This window comes from Pinus tabuliformis, chromosome X, assembly GCF_031772625.1.
Source record: "Pinus tabuliformis cultivar Carrire ecotype Pingquan chromosome X, CPIR1, whole genome shotgun sequence".
Classification (NCBI taxonomy): domain Eukaryota; kingdom Viridiplantae; phylum Streptophyta; class Pinopsida; order Pinales; family Pinaceae; genus Pinus; species Pinus tabuliformis.
Window position 1 is genome coordinate 94,239,197 of NC_142308.1, and position 12,554 is coordinate 94,251,750.

At 38.0% G+C, this 12,554-nt stretch overlaps 1 protein-coding gene across 1 annotated transcript; it reads left to right on the forward strand.

Moving 5' to 3' along the window:
- Positions 1 to 8,636: 8,636 nt before the first annotated feature.
- Positions 8,637 to 11,835, forward strand: LOC149138559 (cytochrome P450 71AU50-like). The gene is made up of 2 exons (XM_089449562.1): positions 8,637 to 9,672; positions 10,929 to 11,835. The coding sequence occupies exons 1-2, from the start codon at positions 8,722 to 8,724 to the stop codon at positions 11,553 to 11,555; spliced, it is 1,578 nt and encodes a 525-aa protein (XP_089305688.1). The 5' UTR covers positions 8,637 to 8,721; the 3' UTR covers positions 11,556 to 11,835.
- Positions 11,836 to 12,554: the final 719 nt, after the last annotated feature.

The following is a 12,554-nucleotide window of genomic DNA, read 5'->3' on the forward strand; positions in this document are numbered from 1 at the left end:
TTCCTTGATCTTTTTCTGATGTGCTGTAGCCTTTTCAACCTGTTGTTCTCTAATTTGATGTAACTCTGCTAAATCAGTGATCCTTTTTGCCATTTCCTCTTCTTCATTCCGTTCTTCTTGAAGGAATTTTGCCACAGGGAGAGTTAGCTGAATTGGAAATACAACCTCAGTACCATATACCAACTTGAAAGGAGAATTCCCTGTGGATTTTTTAATGGTCACTCTGTCAGCCCATAGTGCATACTTGAGCTTGGAATCCGAATTCTTTTTATTGTCCTCTAACAGCTTCTTAATTATCCTTATCAGAATTTTATTAGAGGATTCTGCTAGACCATTTTCTTGAGGATAATATGAGTTGGAATGAACATGTTTAATACCCATTGAATCACACATTTCCACCAATTCCTTTGCCCTTAAGGTTGCTGCATTATTTGTTATTAATTAATTTGGACAACCAAATCTGCTGAAGATATTTTCTCTCAAAAACTTCATGACCACATTATTATCAACCTTCCTAGTAGGGACTGCTTCAAACCACTTGGTAAAATAGTCAGTGGCTACTAATATCCATTTATGCTGGCCACTGGAATGTGGATTTATTTCTCCAATGAAATCCAAACCCCACTGCTAAAAAGGTCCTTTTGCCTGAATTTGTTTTAGGGGAAGGGATTTCAACTATTGTTTTCCTTCAAATATTTAGCACCTGTCACAAGATTTAACAAATAAAAATACATCAAAAAATAAAGTGGGCTAATAATACCCAGCTCTGAGAATTTTGTGCGTTGTAGTTTTCCAGTAATGGTGCCATCCACACATGCTGTCATGTAACTGCTGCATCATTTTTATTGACTGTTCTTTGTCCAGACACCTTAAAAATATTCCAGATGGATCCCTCCAGTAGAGCAGATTTTTATTGATGCAATATTTAGCTGCCTTGAGTCTTAAAGTTCTGGTTTGACTTGTGCTTAAGCCTGAAGGGATTTCTAGCTTCGACAATAAATTAATTATTGCATAATACCAATCACATTTAGCTAGATCTTTGGCCACTAACTGCTCTGTTTTCGGTTCAACTGCTTCTTCTTTTTCTGCCTGATCATTTTCTGCAATTGTGCACAAGAAATCAATATCTAAAGACCTGCAATTTTCTTCAGCCAATAACTTGGCAAGCCCCTAACCCTTGACTAGCTCAGTGGGCTTCAGCTCTATATTAAATTCTATCATTTTTGCAATCCACTTTTCCCTTCTTCCATCAACACCAGGTTGTGTTAAAACATCTTTTATTGTAGCAAAAGGTACATATGAAATTATCTTAGAATGCAAGATATAAACTCTGAAAGCCTTCAAGGATTTGATAAGGTCATATGCATTTTTTCAATAATATCATACCTCAGTTCAGCATCTCAAGTTCTTGTTGAAAAATGCTACTGGAAGCTCTAAACCTTCTTCATCTTGCCGCAATAAAACTGCTGCAATAGTATCTTTAGAGGCAAATGAGAAGACATGGAACTCCTTACTGTAATCTGGACTTATCAATGTGGGAGCCTCCATAATAGCTTTCTTAATTAACTCAAATGATTTTCTTGCTGTATCAGTCCATCTTACCTCTGCTCCTTTCTTCAACATGGAGGTAACATGCTTCACTAGTTCTGCAAAATTTGGAATAAACCTCCTGACAAAATTAATTTTGCCCAAAAAAGACTGAATATCTTTCTTTGATCTAGGGATAGATAAAGTGTAAATTGCTTTGAATCTTTCTGGGTCAATCTGAACACGTGCAGTAGACACAATATGTCCTAACATCTTGCCTTCATTTAAAGAAAATTGAGATTTTTTGGGATTGACTGAAATTCCAAACCTTCTGCATTTCAAAAACACTCTTTTTAAATGCTGCAAATGATTTTGATGGCTGCTGGAGTACACTGTTATGTCATCAAGGTAGATAAGGAAAAATTTGTCCTTCGCACCCAAAAAATCTATATCCATAGCTCTTTGAAAGGTAGCTCCAGCATTCATCAACCCAAAAGGCATTTTTGGATACATAAAAGTGCCCCAAGGAGTAGTGAATGTAGTCTTTTCTTGATCATCTAGGTGCACAGCAATTTGATTAAAGCCTAAAAAACCATCCAAGAAAGACATAACTTTGGCTCCTGAGACCTTTTGCAGCAAATGCTCCATCTTTGGTAGGGGATAGTTGTCTTTCTTTGAGCACTTGTTTAAATTCCTCAAATCAACACACAGTCTGATTTCTCCACTCTTCTTCCTCACCACCACCAAGTTTACTACCCATTTTGAATATCTAAGAGGAACTATGATTTTAGCAGCTAGCAAATTTTTAATTTCTTTTTCAATTAGAGGAAGAAGCATCGGATTTATTGGTCTCGGCTTCTGTTTGAAACGAATAGTGTCTTTATCTAGAGGGATTTTATGCTGAATTATGTCCTTATCATATGTTTTCAGGTCATTATACTCCTAGACAAACACATCAACAAATTTCCTCATTAAATTGCAATATTCAACACTTTGATCAGCAGACAAATGAGTGGACAAATTTACATATTTAGGCTGACCTGGACTTCCTATATCATGCTTACAGACTACAGATTAGTCTTCTTTTTGGGAATCCTTGTAAGGCACATCATTTTGGTGAAACAATATTTCAAGAGGAATTAGACCCTTAGGAATATGGTTACTAGGAAGCTGGACAATGCTTTCTTTACCAATTTTATTTCTAAGCTCGGACTGGGGTTTTTCTAACAAGGCATCATTATCTTGATCAATTTTCACTTCAGCAAACTCATCAATGACTTGTAGAAACCTATTTATCTCATCATCATCATTAAAAGCTTTCCAATGGTGGACATTATCACGCAAGGAAGGTCTATACTTCATTTGGATTTCATAAACTAATCTGGGAGGCATGGGAGGTATAAATAGACAAGAAAAAACAGAAAGGGAATTAGCACGCTGATTTTAGGCTCTAGGAATATATGAAATATAGAAATAATCAAAACAATCTCTGATTCTCCATACCTCATCTCTGTATGCCTTCAGCCTTGGGTGCTTTGCTTGAAATGTTTTATTTACTTGTTGAATTATTAGATCAGCATCTCCAAACACCTTTATATTCTTGATTCCTCTGTCTTTTGCTGCATTAAGGTCAAACAACAAAGCTTCATATTCTACTATGTTGTTTGTGACTTGAAAAGCTAGCTTAAAAGATAGCTGAATGCTTTCTTATTGTGGAGATACTAGCACCACCTCTGCTCCTATAGTCTCCTTGGAACATGCTCCATCAAATAACATTTCCTAAACCTAACTTCCTTGCTCTTCTTCAGCTTGAACTGCTAGCTTCCTGATCTGCATTGAGGCCTTTTGAGATTCTTCTATTTGGAGAATGCATGCTCCAAAATCAGTGTCCACAGCATATATATGATGATTTGTAGGATTCTTCTCATCACTGATGATATATGCCAGCTATGCTTCTCTGTACAATCTCCTGCTTTCCCCTCCAAAAACTGGGACAGTGGCATAAGATAGATCATTTTGTAGTGTCCCACCTAGTCTCTTAATCCATCATGTGGACAGCAACATGACAAACTTAGGAGGGACATCTGCTACCACAATATCCATCAACATACTCTTCATGGGCAACTGAGTTAAGGTGATGGCTAGATCTTTAATTAATCCAAGACATTTGACCTTCCTTGAATCAAAAGAAAATAAATCATGATAGGGTCTAGTGATATCAAGGCCTAACTCTTCCATGATAGCTTTAGGCATTAAATTGTGGCTAGCCCCTGTGTCTAGCAGGCAATTGTGGAGGATTTTATCATGAATGGTCAAGGAGACATAAAAATATGGAGAATTATTATCAGCAGGCTCAATCATGGGACTAAGCACAATGGCAGGTTTGTCATCCTACAAATTAACAGAGTCAGTGGGGTTTTGGGTGGTTTCTAGCTCAAGGGCTTCAAGGATAGGCTTTCTAAATACTCCACTCTTCACCAACTCTACCAGAGGCACAGATATTTTCAATTTCTGAACTTCTGACTCAAAGCTGAAAGAAGAAGATAACTTATTAGAACCTTTTACCTCTTGAACTGGAGCTTTGAGGATGACTGGATCAGCTGCTGGTCTTCTTTGTTTGACATTCTGTGATTTTGCTTAGACATCAGCTCTTTGGGCAAGGTTCTCCTTGGCATTTTTTGCATTGGATCTCAGATTATATCTCTTTTGGTCACCAGTTTGTAGAACAACTCCTCTGTCCCATTCTTTATTGTCTTGTTCCTGCAACAATGATTGTTCATACTCAGCCAATGTCAAAATGCAGCGCTGCCTTTATCTTCCATGCAGTGAATTTCATCCTCATCTTCTTCAAATTTTTCTTCCTCCATGACTACATTTTGGAAAGGAGCTTTAACTTTATGTTTTTCTTTTGATTCTTCACCCCTCTGCATAATCTGTAATTGCTCATTTGCTCTTCTAAATGGAATAGGGTTTCTTGGAGCAAATGTGTTTTGTTGCCTTGTTTTTGTTGAATTCTGCTCAACCTTTAGCTTAGAAATTTCAGCAACCAATGACTCTATCGTCTTGGTCATTTTGTCTAATTTAGGCTCTGAAGATGATGTAGAAGAAGTAGATGCCTGATTTCTCTGTCTTATCATGTCAGCTTGACCTTTTAGCTTTTCTGCAGCCATAATATTGGATTCCACCTCTAGTGTTGTATCATGCATATCAGCTAGAGAGGCACATCTTCTTTCTCTCAATAACAGGCAGAAATCAGAGTCAAAATCATTAGCATAAGTGAGTTTGGCAGAGGTAGGAGTAGGCTTTACCTCAGCTGGTATCTTACTATACATTTGATTGAATCTTTTATTAAAATCAGGAAAAGATTCACCACATTCCCTCTTCAGATTACCAAACTTAGTATGATAATACAACAAGTCTTTTTTATCTCCCCATTGCTTCAAAGACGCATCATCTAATGCTTCAATATCTGTTATTGATCTCTGGGGTAATTCTCTGAACCACTTCCTAGCCTCTCCATCAAGGTTCTAGACAAAAAAGCTCATCCACACATCATTTTCACTTATATCTAAATTATCGGCATAACTGTAAAAAGCTTCAAGGTGTTCTTCTGTTGTTACTCCCTCTATGATAATGAATTTAGGCATATATTTCTGATATTCCCCCATAGTCATAGGATTTAAAGGGACAGGCAAAACGAGAGGTCCATATCTGGCAGCTACAATTCTTTCTATCCTCGTAGGTGCTTGCTGTCCTGCTATGATTGGAATATTTGGAAGAATACTAGCAGATTGAATGGTAGGGCGTAATGTGATGGATGGAAGAGATAAAGGGATGTTTTGGACTGAATGGGATGCTTTCTTTGGACTGATATTCAAAGGGGAACTAACTACACAAGGGGCTGAATTAATCTCTGAAGGAATTTCCTTATTAACAATGCTGATTTCTAAATCTTCAATCTGTATGTCTTCAGCTACAACTTTATCCTTCAAAGATGAATGAGACTTCTTAGGCTTACCTGATCCTGATGCCCCTTTCTGTGATGCTTTCTTCGATTTGACAGTCCTCTCAGGTTCAGCGGGTGATTTCTGAGGATTTCTTCGAGTATGTCTCTCAAACTGAGCCAGAACTTCAATGTGGAGACACCAAAGGATAGTCTTCCTCCAGTTGAGTCGCCAGATAGATGATTACAACCAAAAACTGTGTTCAAACCTTATCTATCATCAAATCTTGAAGTTGTATCATTCTACCAGGGAAGCTGAGCTTCAATTCTTCTTTCCCTGGCAACGCCGCCAATTAATGTTATCACCCCAAGAAACTCTCCTAGGTTGTATATCAGAGATGCTCAGGAACATTACAAACTCAACAAAAAGTTGGATAAATGGTGGATGAATGAAAGAAATGCTGCATATTCAAGCCAGATAACCACTTCTACCATGCTTAACCCCAGACATGGGTGAACTCCCCGAGCCTACAAGGCTTTAGACCACCAATTACTCACAGTTTTAAGGAAAATGTGAATATGGAGAAGATTGATCACACCAGCAGATGCATAGGACCCTAAGATGGCCAGCTGCAACTAGTTAAAAGGTCTGTTAATCTATTTTTTAATGCACAGATAGGATGACAACTTTCTAGCATTAATACAATAGAAACCTGCATACAAATTCAATGATACAACTAAATTCTAATACAGAGGTGGGATGACAACCCCTCTAATGTTAAACATCAACAGCACATGAAATAATGCATAACAGGCACAGCCTAGAACAAAGAAGAAGAAGTGGAAAGTGAGCAATTAACAATAAAATAAGCTTGTATTAGCTGGAAATGAAGACCAGAAGCTACAGGTTACACAATAGTTGTAGTTTCCAGAGGTTGAAGTTTACACCAAAATAACATTCATCAAACTCATTACATTCTGTCTTTTGGGTATATATAGAGTTTTTTTACAAAATAGCTCTGCTGCCCTATGCGTGGAGGGGTCATAACTGACCACCAACCACATTTACAATTAGGTATAGGTCTCTGCTGCAAACTGTTCATTTTAATGAACAAAATCGGCCTTTCTGGTACTTTGGTGTACTCCTTGAACAGGGAGAATGTTTCATGAATAAATGTCCATAACTGCTAAATGAATTCAACTGCTCGAGGCAGTATTTTCTCGTCCTTGACCGTGTTGTTCTTTGAATGAAGTTGCTGAGGATTAAATGTGTAGATTGCTGGGTCATCTCTTCCTTCTTTGTGTGCATGGGACAAGCCAAAAAATCTGAAAAATGCATTGAAAATGGACAAAAAGCTGAGAAAGAACGTTGGCCGTTAGATAGCTCAAATGGACAGTCGAGATTGGACTGCGCGTGCCATCGGAAGACATATGTGGATGGAAGAATTTGGGCCATCGGATCATGTGAATGAACGGTGAATATTCGATCTGAGAGGCTATCGGGCGGGTAGGCGAAAAGGAGGATCGAGGGCCGTCTGATCGCGGGATGGACGATCAGACGGCTGACGGGTGGCGGAGATAATCAACAGTTAACGGGCGGGGGACCGTACCGAAAGGGCGGTAAGCGGTTTCCCCGCACCACTTTCTGGCATCGGGCGGTTTACGTACACATGAGCGTGATCTAGTAAAAATGTAACACGTGGCAGGCAGGTCAGCAGGGAAAACCACTTTCCCGCGGGCTAACAGATAAGTGGTTTACGGGAGCGGGGGTTGCGATAACCGTTAGATCTCTACAGGATGATTGGACGCCCCAGATTTAATACACATGTTTAGAGTGATGCGATAGGTGAAAAGACGTGAAAAGGGTAGCGAAAGGGTTATAACAGGGTTTATAGGGTTTAAAATAAAAAACGCCTGGGAGTGGGTAAAAGAAGGTTTAGGCGGGGTTTTGTAATGTTAATATGGGGTTTATAAAGGTTATCGAGGGTTTATAAGGTTATTGGGGTTTTATAAAGACAAACCACAATAATGAAGATAGGGAGAATAAAGATAATGAAAGGGAAGGAGGAAACAGAGGTGTGGGGAGTTAAAAGAGAATAAAGCAAATGAAAAGGAGAGATAAAATAAACTGCTGCAAACCCTTTGCAACCCAAACCAGCATTGCCTGACCTGATTTCATCCATCAAATATTGCAAACTGCAGCAGAGCTAACAATAACAATTTGTTTCTTTAGTTGAGCAGGTTCAAGTATATGACACTTCTAAAATAGTTATATCCGACGTAATAATGATAGTGATGTAGTTTGTTGTATATAACACTTCTAAAATAGTTATATCCGATGTAATAATAATAGTGATGTAGTTTGTCTAAATGATATGGCGATGATTTGTTTGATGCGGTGAGGATAGTCTAAGTTCAAATATGACATTTTTGAAATAATTATATATAATGAGTTTAAGTATATAAGATTCTTAAAATAATTATATCTGATATAATAATTTTAATATATCTTTAAAAATTACTTATAATGTATCTTTAAAAATTACCAATTATTTTAATTATGATTTCCATTAAAATAGGAAATCGTGATTTCCATATTTTGTAAAGGTTGAGATATGATTCTGGGCAGAAAATGTTTTTAGATAAGAATTTGTATGCGGGGCACTGTTATTTGCTCAGACTTCAACGCTCGTGGTTTCGAAAAGGCTTTGAACGAAAAAATCCAAGTTCTAGAAGAGAAGAAATACTTAAACACCCTCGATATGTTTTGTAATAATTAGTGGTTTGGTGATAATTAGTTTCTCTTTAGTTCAGTTAGTCAAAGCATATGGCATTTGTGAAATAAAAAAATATCGTGATTTCTATATTTCGTGAAGGTTGAGATATGATTCTGCGCAGATATTTGCAACCTTGACAAGACATGCAGAGAGACGAGTGGCTATCGAGGGCGCATGTAAGCGGGCATTTGATGCCCTATGGTATATTTGTTGGCTTTTGTCCAAAGTCTAGCTCGCGTGCAGAGAAAATCAGAGAAAATCGTGGAAGGTGATTTCCGGGCTCCAACTGGACCATAATTTCACGTGTGTTGACTATGACCATACCCCCATCCTGTAAGTAATGAGACCAGAATTCAGTTACCTGACGTTTATGCATGTTCGACCAGCCTATAAGTATTTCCACCACTCTACAGAAAAATATGTCTAGTAGTTCATTGTGTTGGAAGTAGTGAGCGTGCGCCGCTGAGATTGATCATGGCGACGGAGTTGGGTTTTCACCAGTTCCCAGTTTCGTGGAACGTAGGTAATTACTTTGATATTAAACTACTCAGTGCTTTTATCTTTGTATTGACAGTGGCGGCATGGAGTTTCTTTTTCAAGGGGGGGAATGGAAAATCTGGTAGCATGCCTAAGGGGAGGCTGCCCCCGGGGCCGTTTCCGTTGCCCATCATCGGCAACCTTCACCTGCTGGGAGAGCTTCCCCACCGCAGTCTGGCGGCGCTATCTAAGAAGTACGGGCCTCTCATGTCTCTCCGCCTCGGCTCCGCCCTCACATTGGTCGTCTCCTCTCCAGATATGGCCAAGGAGTTTCTCAGGACCAATGACCGCATTTTTGCCAGCAGGCCTCCATCCGCCGCTGCAAAATACTTGACCTATAATTCCTCGGATGTGGTCTTTGCTCCGTTAGGGCCTTACTGGAGGCAGATGCGCAAGGTCTGTGTTTTACAGGTGCTCCACTCTAAGCGCATAGAATACTTCCGCTACATAAGAGAAGAGGAAGTCTCCGCCATGATTCGCTCTCTTCTGAATTCAGTTCACCAGCCTGTAAACATTACTAAGATCGTGTCGGGTCTGGTGACTGATATAATGTGCAGGATGGTCTTCGGTAGAAAATATAGTGACCGGGACATAATTGGCAACATAGGGTTTGTATCAATGGTGAAAGAAATTGTTGCATTGTCTGGTTCTTTTAACATCGGAGACTACATACCATACTTGGCCTGGATGGATCTCCAAGGCTTCAGCCGTCGCTTCAAGAAAGTAAGGAAGTCGCAGGACGATTTCTTAGAGAAAGTAATTGATGATCACGCTGCGCAGAATGACGCCAACGCTCCACGAGATCTTGTGGATGTTTTAATTGCAGCCTCTGTTGATAAAAATGCAGAGTTCCAACCTTCACGAGATAATATTAAAGCCGTTCTTCTGGTAAGTATGTTGGGCTTGAAATTCATCTTCTCCCAGATTCATTCATCACATTGAGGTTAGGTTATTTTTTACTTTTTCTTTTTTATTTTGGAATTATAAAGTGTGGATTATCATTTTATCAGGAAGATGAATTATATTGGATAGTTTTAAATGTTAGGCAAAAATAATTGATGTTTGGAACCATATACTCTGATTTATCATTTTAGAAATGTTAGAAATGTCAAGAAAATATTGGCAAAAATAATTTCAAAGATAAACCATATTAGTTTGTTTAAAGTATTGACAAAAATAATTTCCATGTGTTAAAGATAATATTAAAAATGTTATTCTAGTAAATATGTTGATTTGAAATTTTTTTCCCCAACCAGATTATTTTGCCCATGTTTCAAACCATTCAATGTGATTCATCATTTTAGTGTGATAGATTTAGAAAAGATAATATTAAAGTTGTTAAAGATAATATTAAAGTGATTATTCTAGTAAATATGTTAGTTTGAAATTCTTTTTCTGATCTAGATTATTTTGCCAATGTTTTGAACCATCTGGTATAATTCACCATTTTATTCCAAAAACAAACCATACTAGATGGTTCTTTGAAAAAAATAATTTCAATGTGAAAGATCATGAAGAAATAATATTAAAATAAATAATATTAAAATTGTTATGGTAAGTATGTTAATTTGAAAATTTTCTCCCTATCTATCATATTGAGATTACTTTGTCAATTTCTCAAACCATCTAATACCATTCATTATTAAGCATTTTATCTGGAAAATGAATCACACTTAAAGTTCAAGGTTCAGAATATTTATCATATTGAAATTATTTTGTCAATTTCTCAAACCATCTAATGCTATTCATTATTAATCATTTTATCTGGAAAATGAATCACACTTAAAGTTCAGCGTTCAGAATGTTTGAAAAAAAAGTTGCCAACTAAAATAATAATTTCAATATGATGAGCAGAACTATGTACTAACTCTCCCGGGTTCAGAATGTTTCAAAAAAATGTTGCCAACTAAAATAATAATTTCAATATGATGAGCAGAACTATGTACTAACTCTTCCTTAATTCTTAGGAATAAGACAGGGAATATATAGATGGCCAAGAAAATAAATTTCAAATGAATCCTAATCACAAAGAAACCTTCATTCTAAAGTAGGTTGATTTTGGATATATTATTTCATCAATTATTCCAATGGTTTCCGATAATTCAATAATTGTGACCCCGAACTTATGTTTACAATGGTGACAGGATATGTTGGCCGCTGGCACGGACACGTCTTCTACAAGCTTAGACTGGACAATGGCCGAACTACTGAAGAACCCACCAGTGATGAAGAAGCTTCAGGGCGAGTTGGAACGTGTAGTTGGATTCGATCGCATGGTAAGCGAGTCTGACCTGCCTAGTCTCGTTTACTTACAAGCTGTGGTGAAAGAAACGCTTAGACTCCATCCAGCGGGGCCGTTTGGGGTTCCCCACGCTTCTGTGGAGGACTGCACTATATTGGGTTATCAAATCCCCAAGGGAACTCGCCTTCTGGTGAACCTTTGGCAGATTGCAACGAACCCTGAGTCATGGGGGGAGGATGCAGATACTTTCAATCCAGAGAGATTTATGGAAGCTGGTTCCATAGATTCTAGAATTCAGAACTTTGAGTGGCTTCCGTTCGGAGGAGGCAGGAGAGGATGTCCAGGACAGCAACTGGGAACTCTTGTCGTCGAGTTTGCGGTGGCGCAACTCGTGCACTGTTTCAATTGGAAGCTTCCTGAGGGCATGGATGTGAAGGACCTGGACATGACTGAAAAGTATGAATTTACAATGCCTAGATCCCACAAACTCTTTGCGGTTCCAACTACTCGATTTGCCGTAGCAGTGTAATTATGTACGTATCATATTTGTATTGCCAACTGCTCACATTACGTCGTGTGGGAGTAAAATAAAAACAACAGACCACGTAGAAGCTGTTGAAATAAAGCCCTGGTCTTGTAGAAACTTCTTACCAGATGGGACATTATAGTGTTTAATAGCTTAGTTATTAATTACGTAGATGTTATGAATTTTCATTTTCTGCTCTCAAGCTGTGAATTTCTGTGACCAATTCGCTGTGACCAGAATTGAAAAACCTGTAACTGAGTTTCGAGTCACTGATATAATATCCTCATTGCCACTAATACATTCTCACGGAATATTGTTGAATTAAAATCTTACCATGAATCAGATCCTTGAATAGGAACAAGTAGTGGCGAAAAGTAAGAAATCGTTGCAAAGTAATCAGATCCTTGAATAGGAACAAGTAGTGGCGAAAAGTAAGAAATCGTTGCAAAGTAATCAGATCCTTGAATAGGAACAAGTAGTGGCGAAAAGTAGAAATAGTTGCAAAGTACTTATTTGCTATTTTTTTTATTGGTGTAGGTTTAATAAGGATTTCATATTAGATATCATTTTTGGGATTCAACTGCGTTAAGTAAGTCATTCAAACGTATGACCATTTCCATGAGAGGTAGTCGTAACTGACTAATTTCTCATGATTTTTGAATAGTTCACTTAGCACTCATTGCATCGGGTGATGCTCACAGGGGTGATGCTATGTGATTCGTTCTCCACATTTCACTAGTTTCAATCCCACTTCTTCACCCCTGTGAGCATCACCCGATGCAATGAGTGCTAAGTGAACTATTCAAAAATCATGAGAAATTAGTCAGTTACGACTACCTCTCATGGAAATGGTCATACGTTTGAATGACTTACTTAACGCAGTTGAATCCCAAAAATGATATCTAATATAATGCACTGCCTAAATCCCCCATACTTAAATTCAAAAAGAGTCAAGGGATCTCTACTTGAATGGTTCATGAGGCACAATACTTGCTAAGGTTT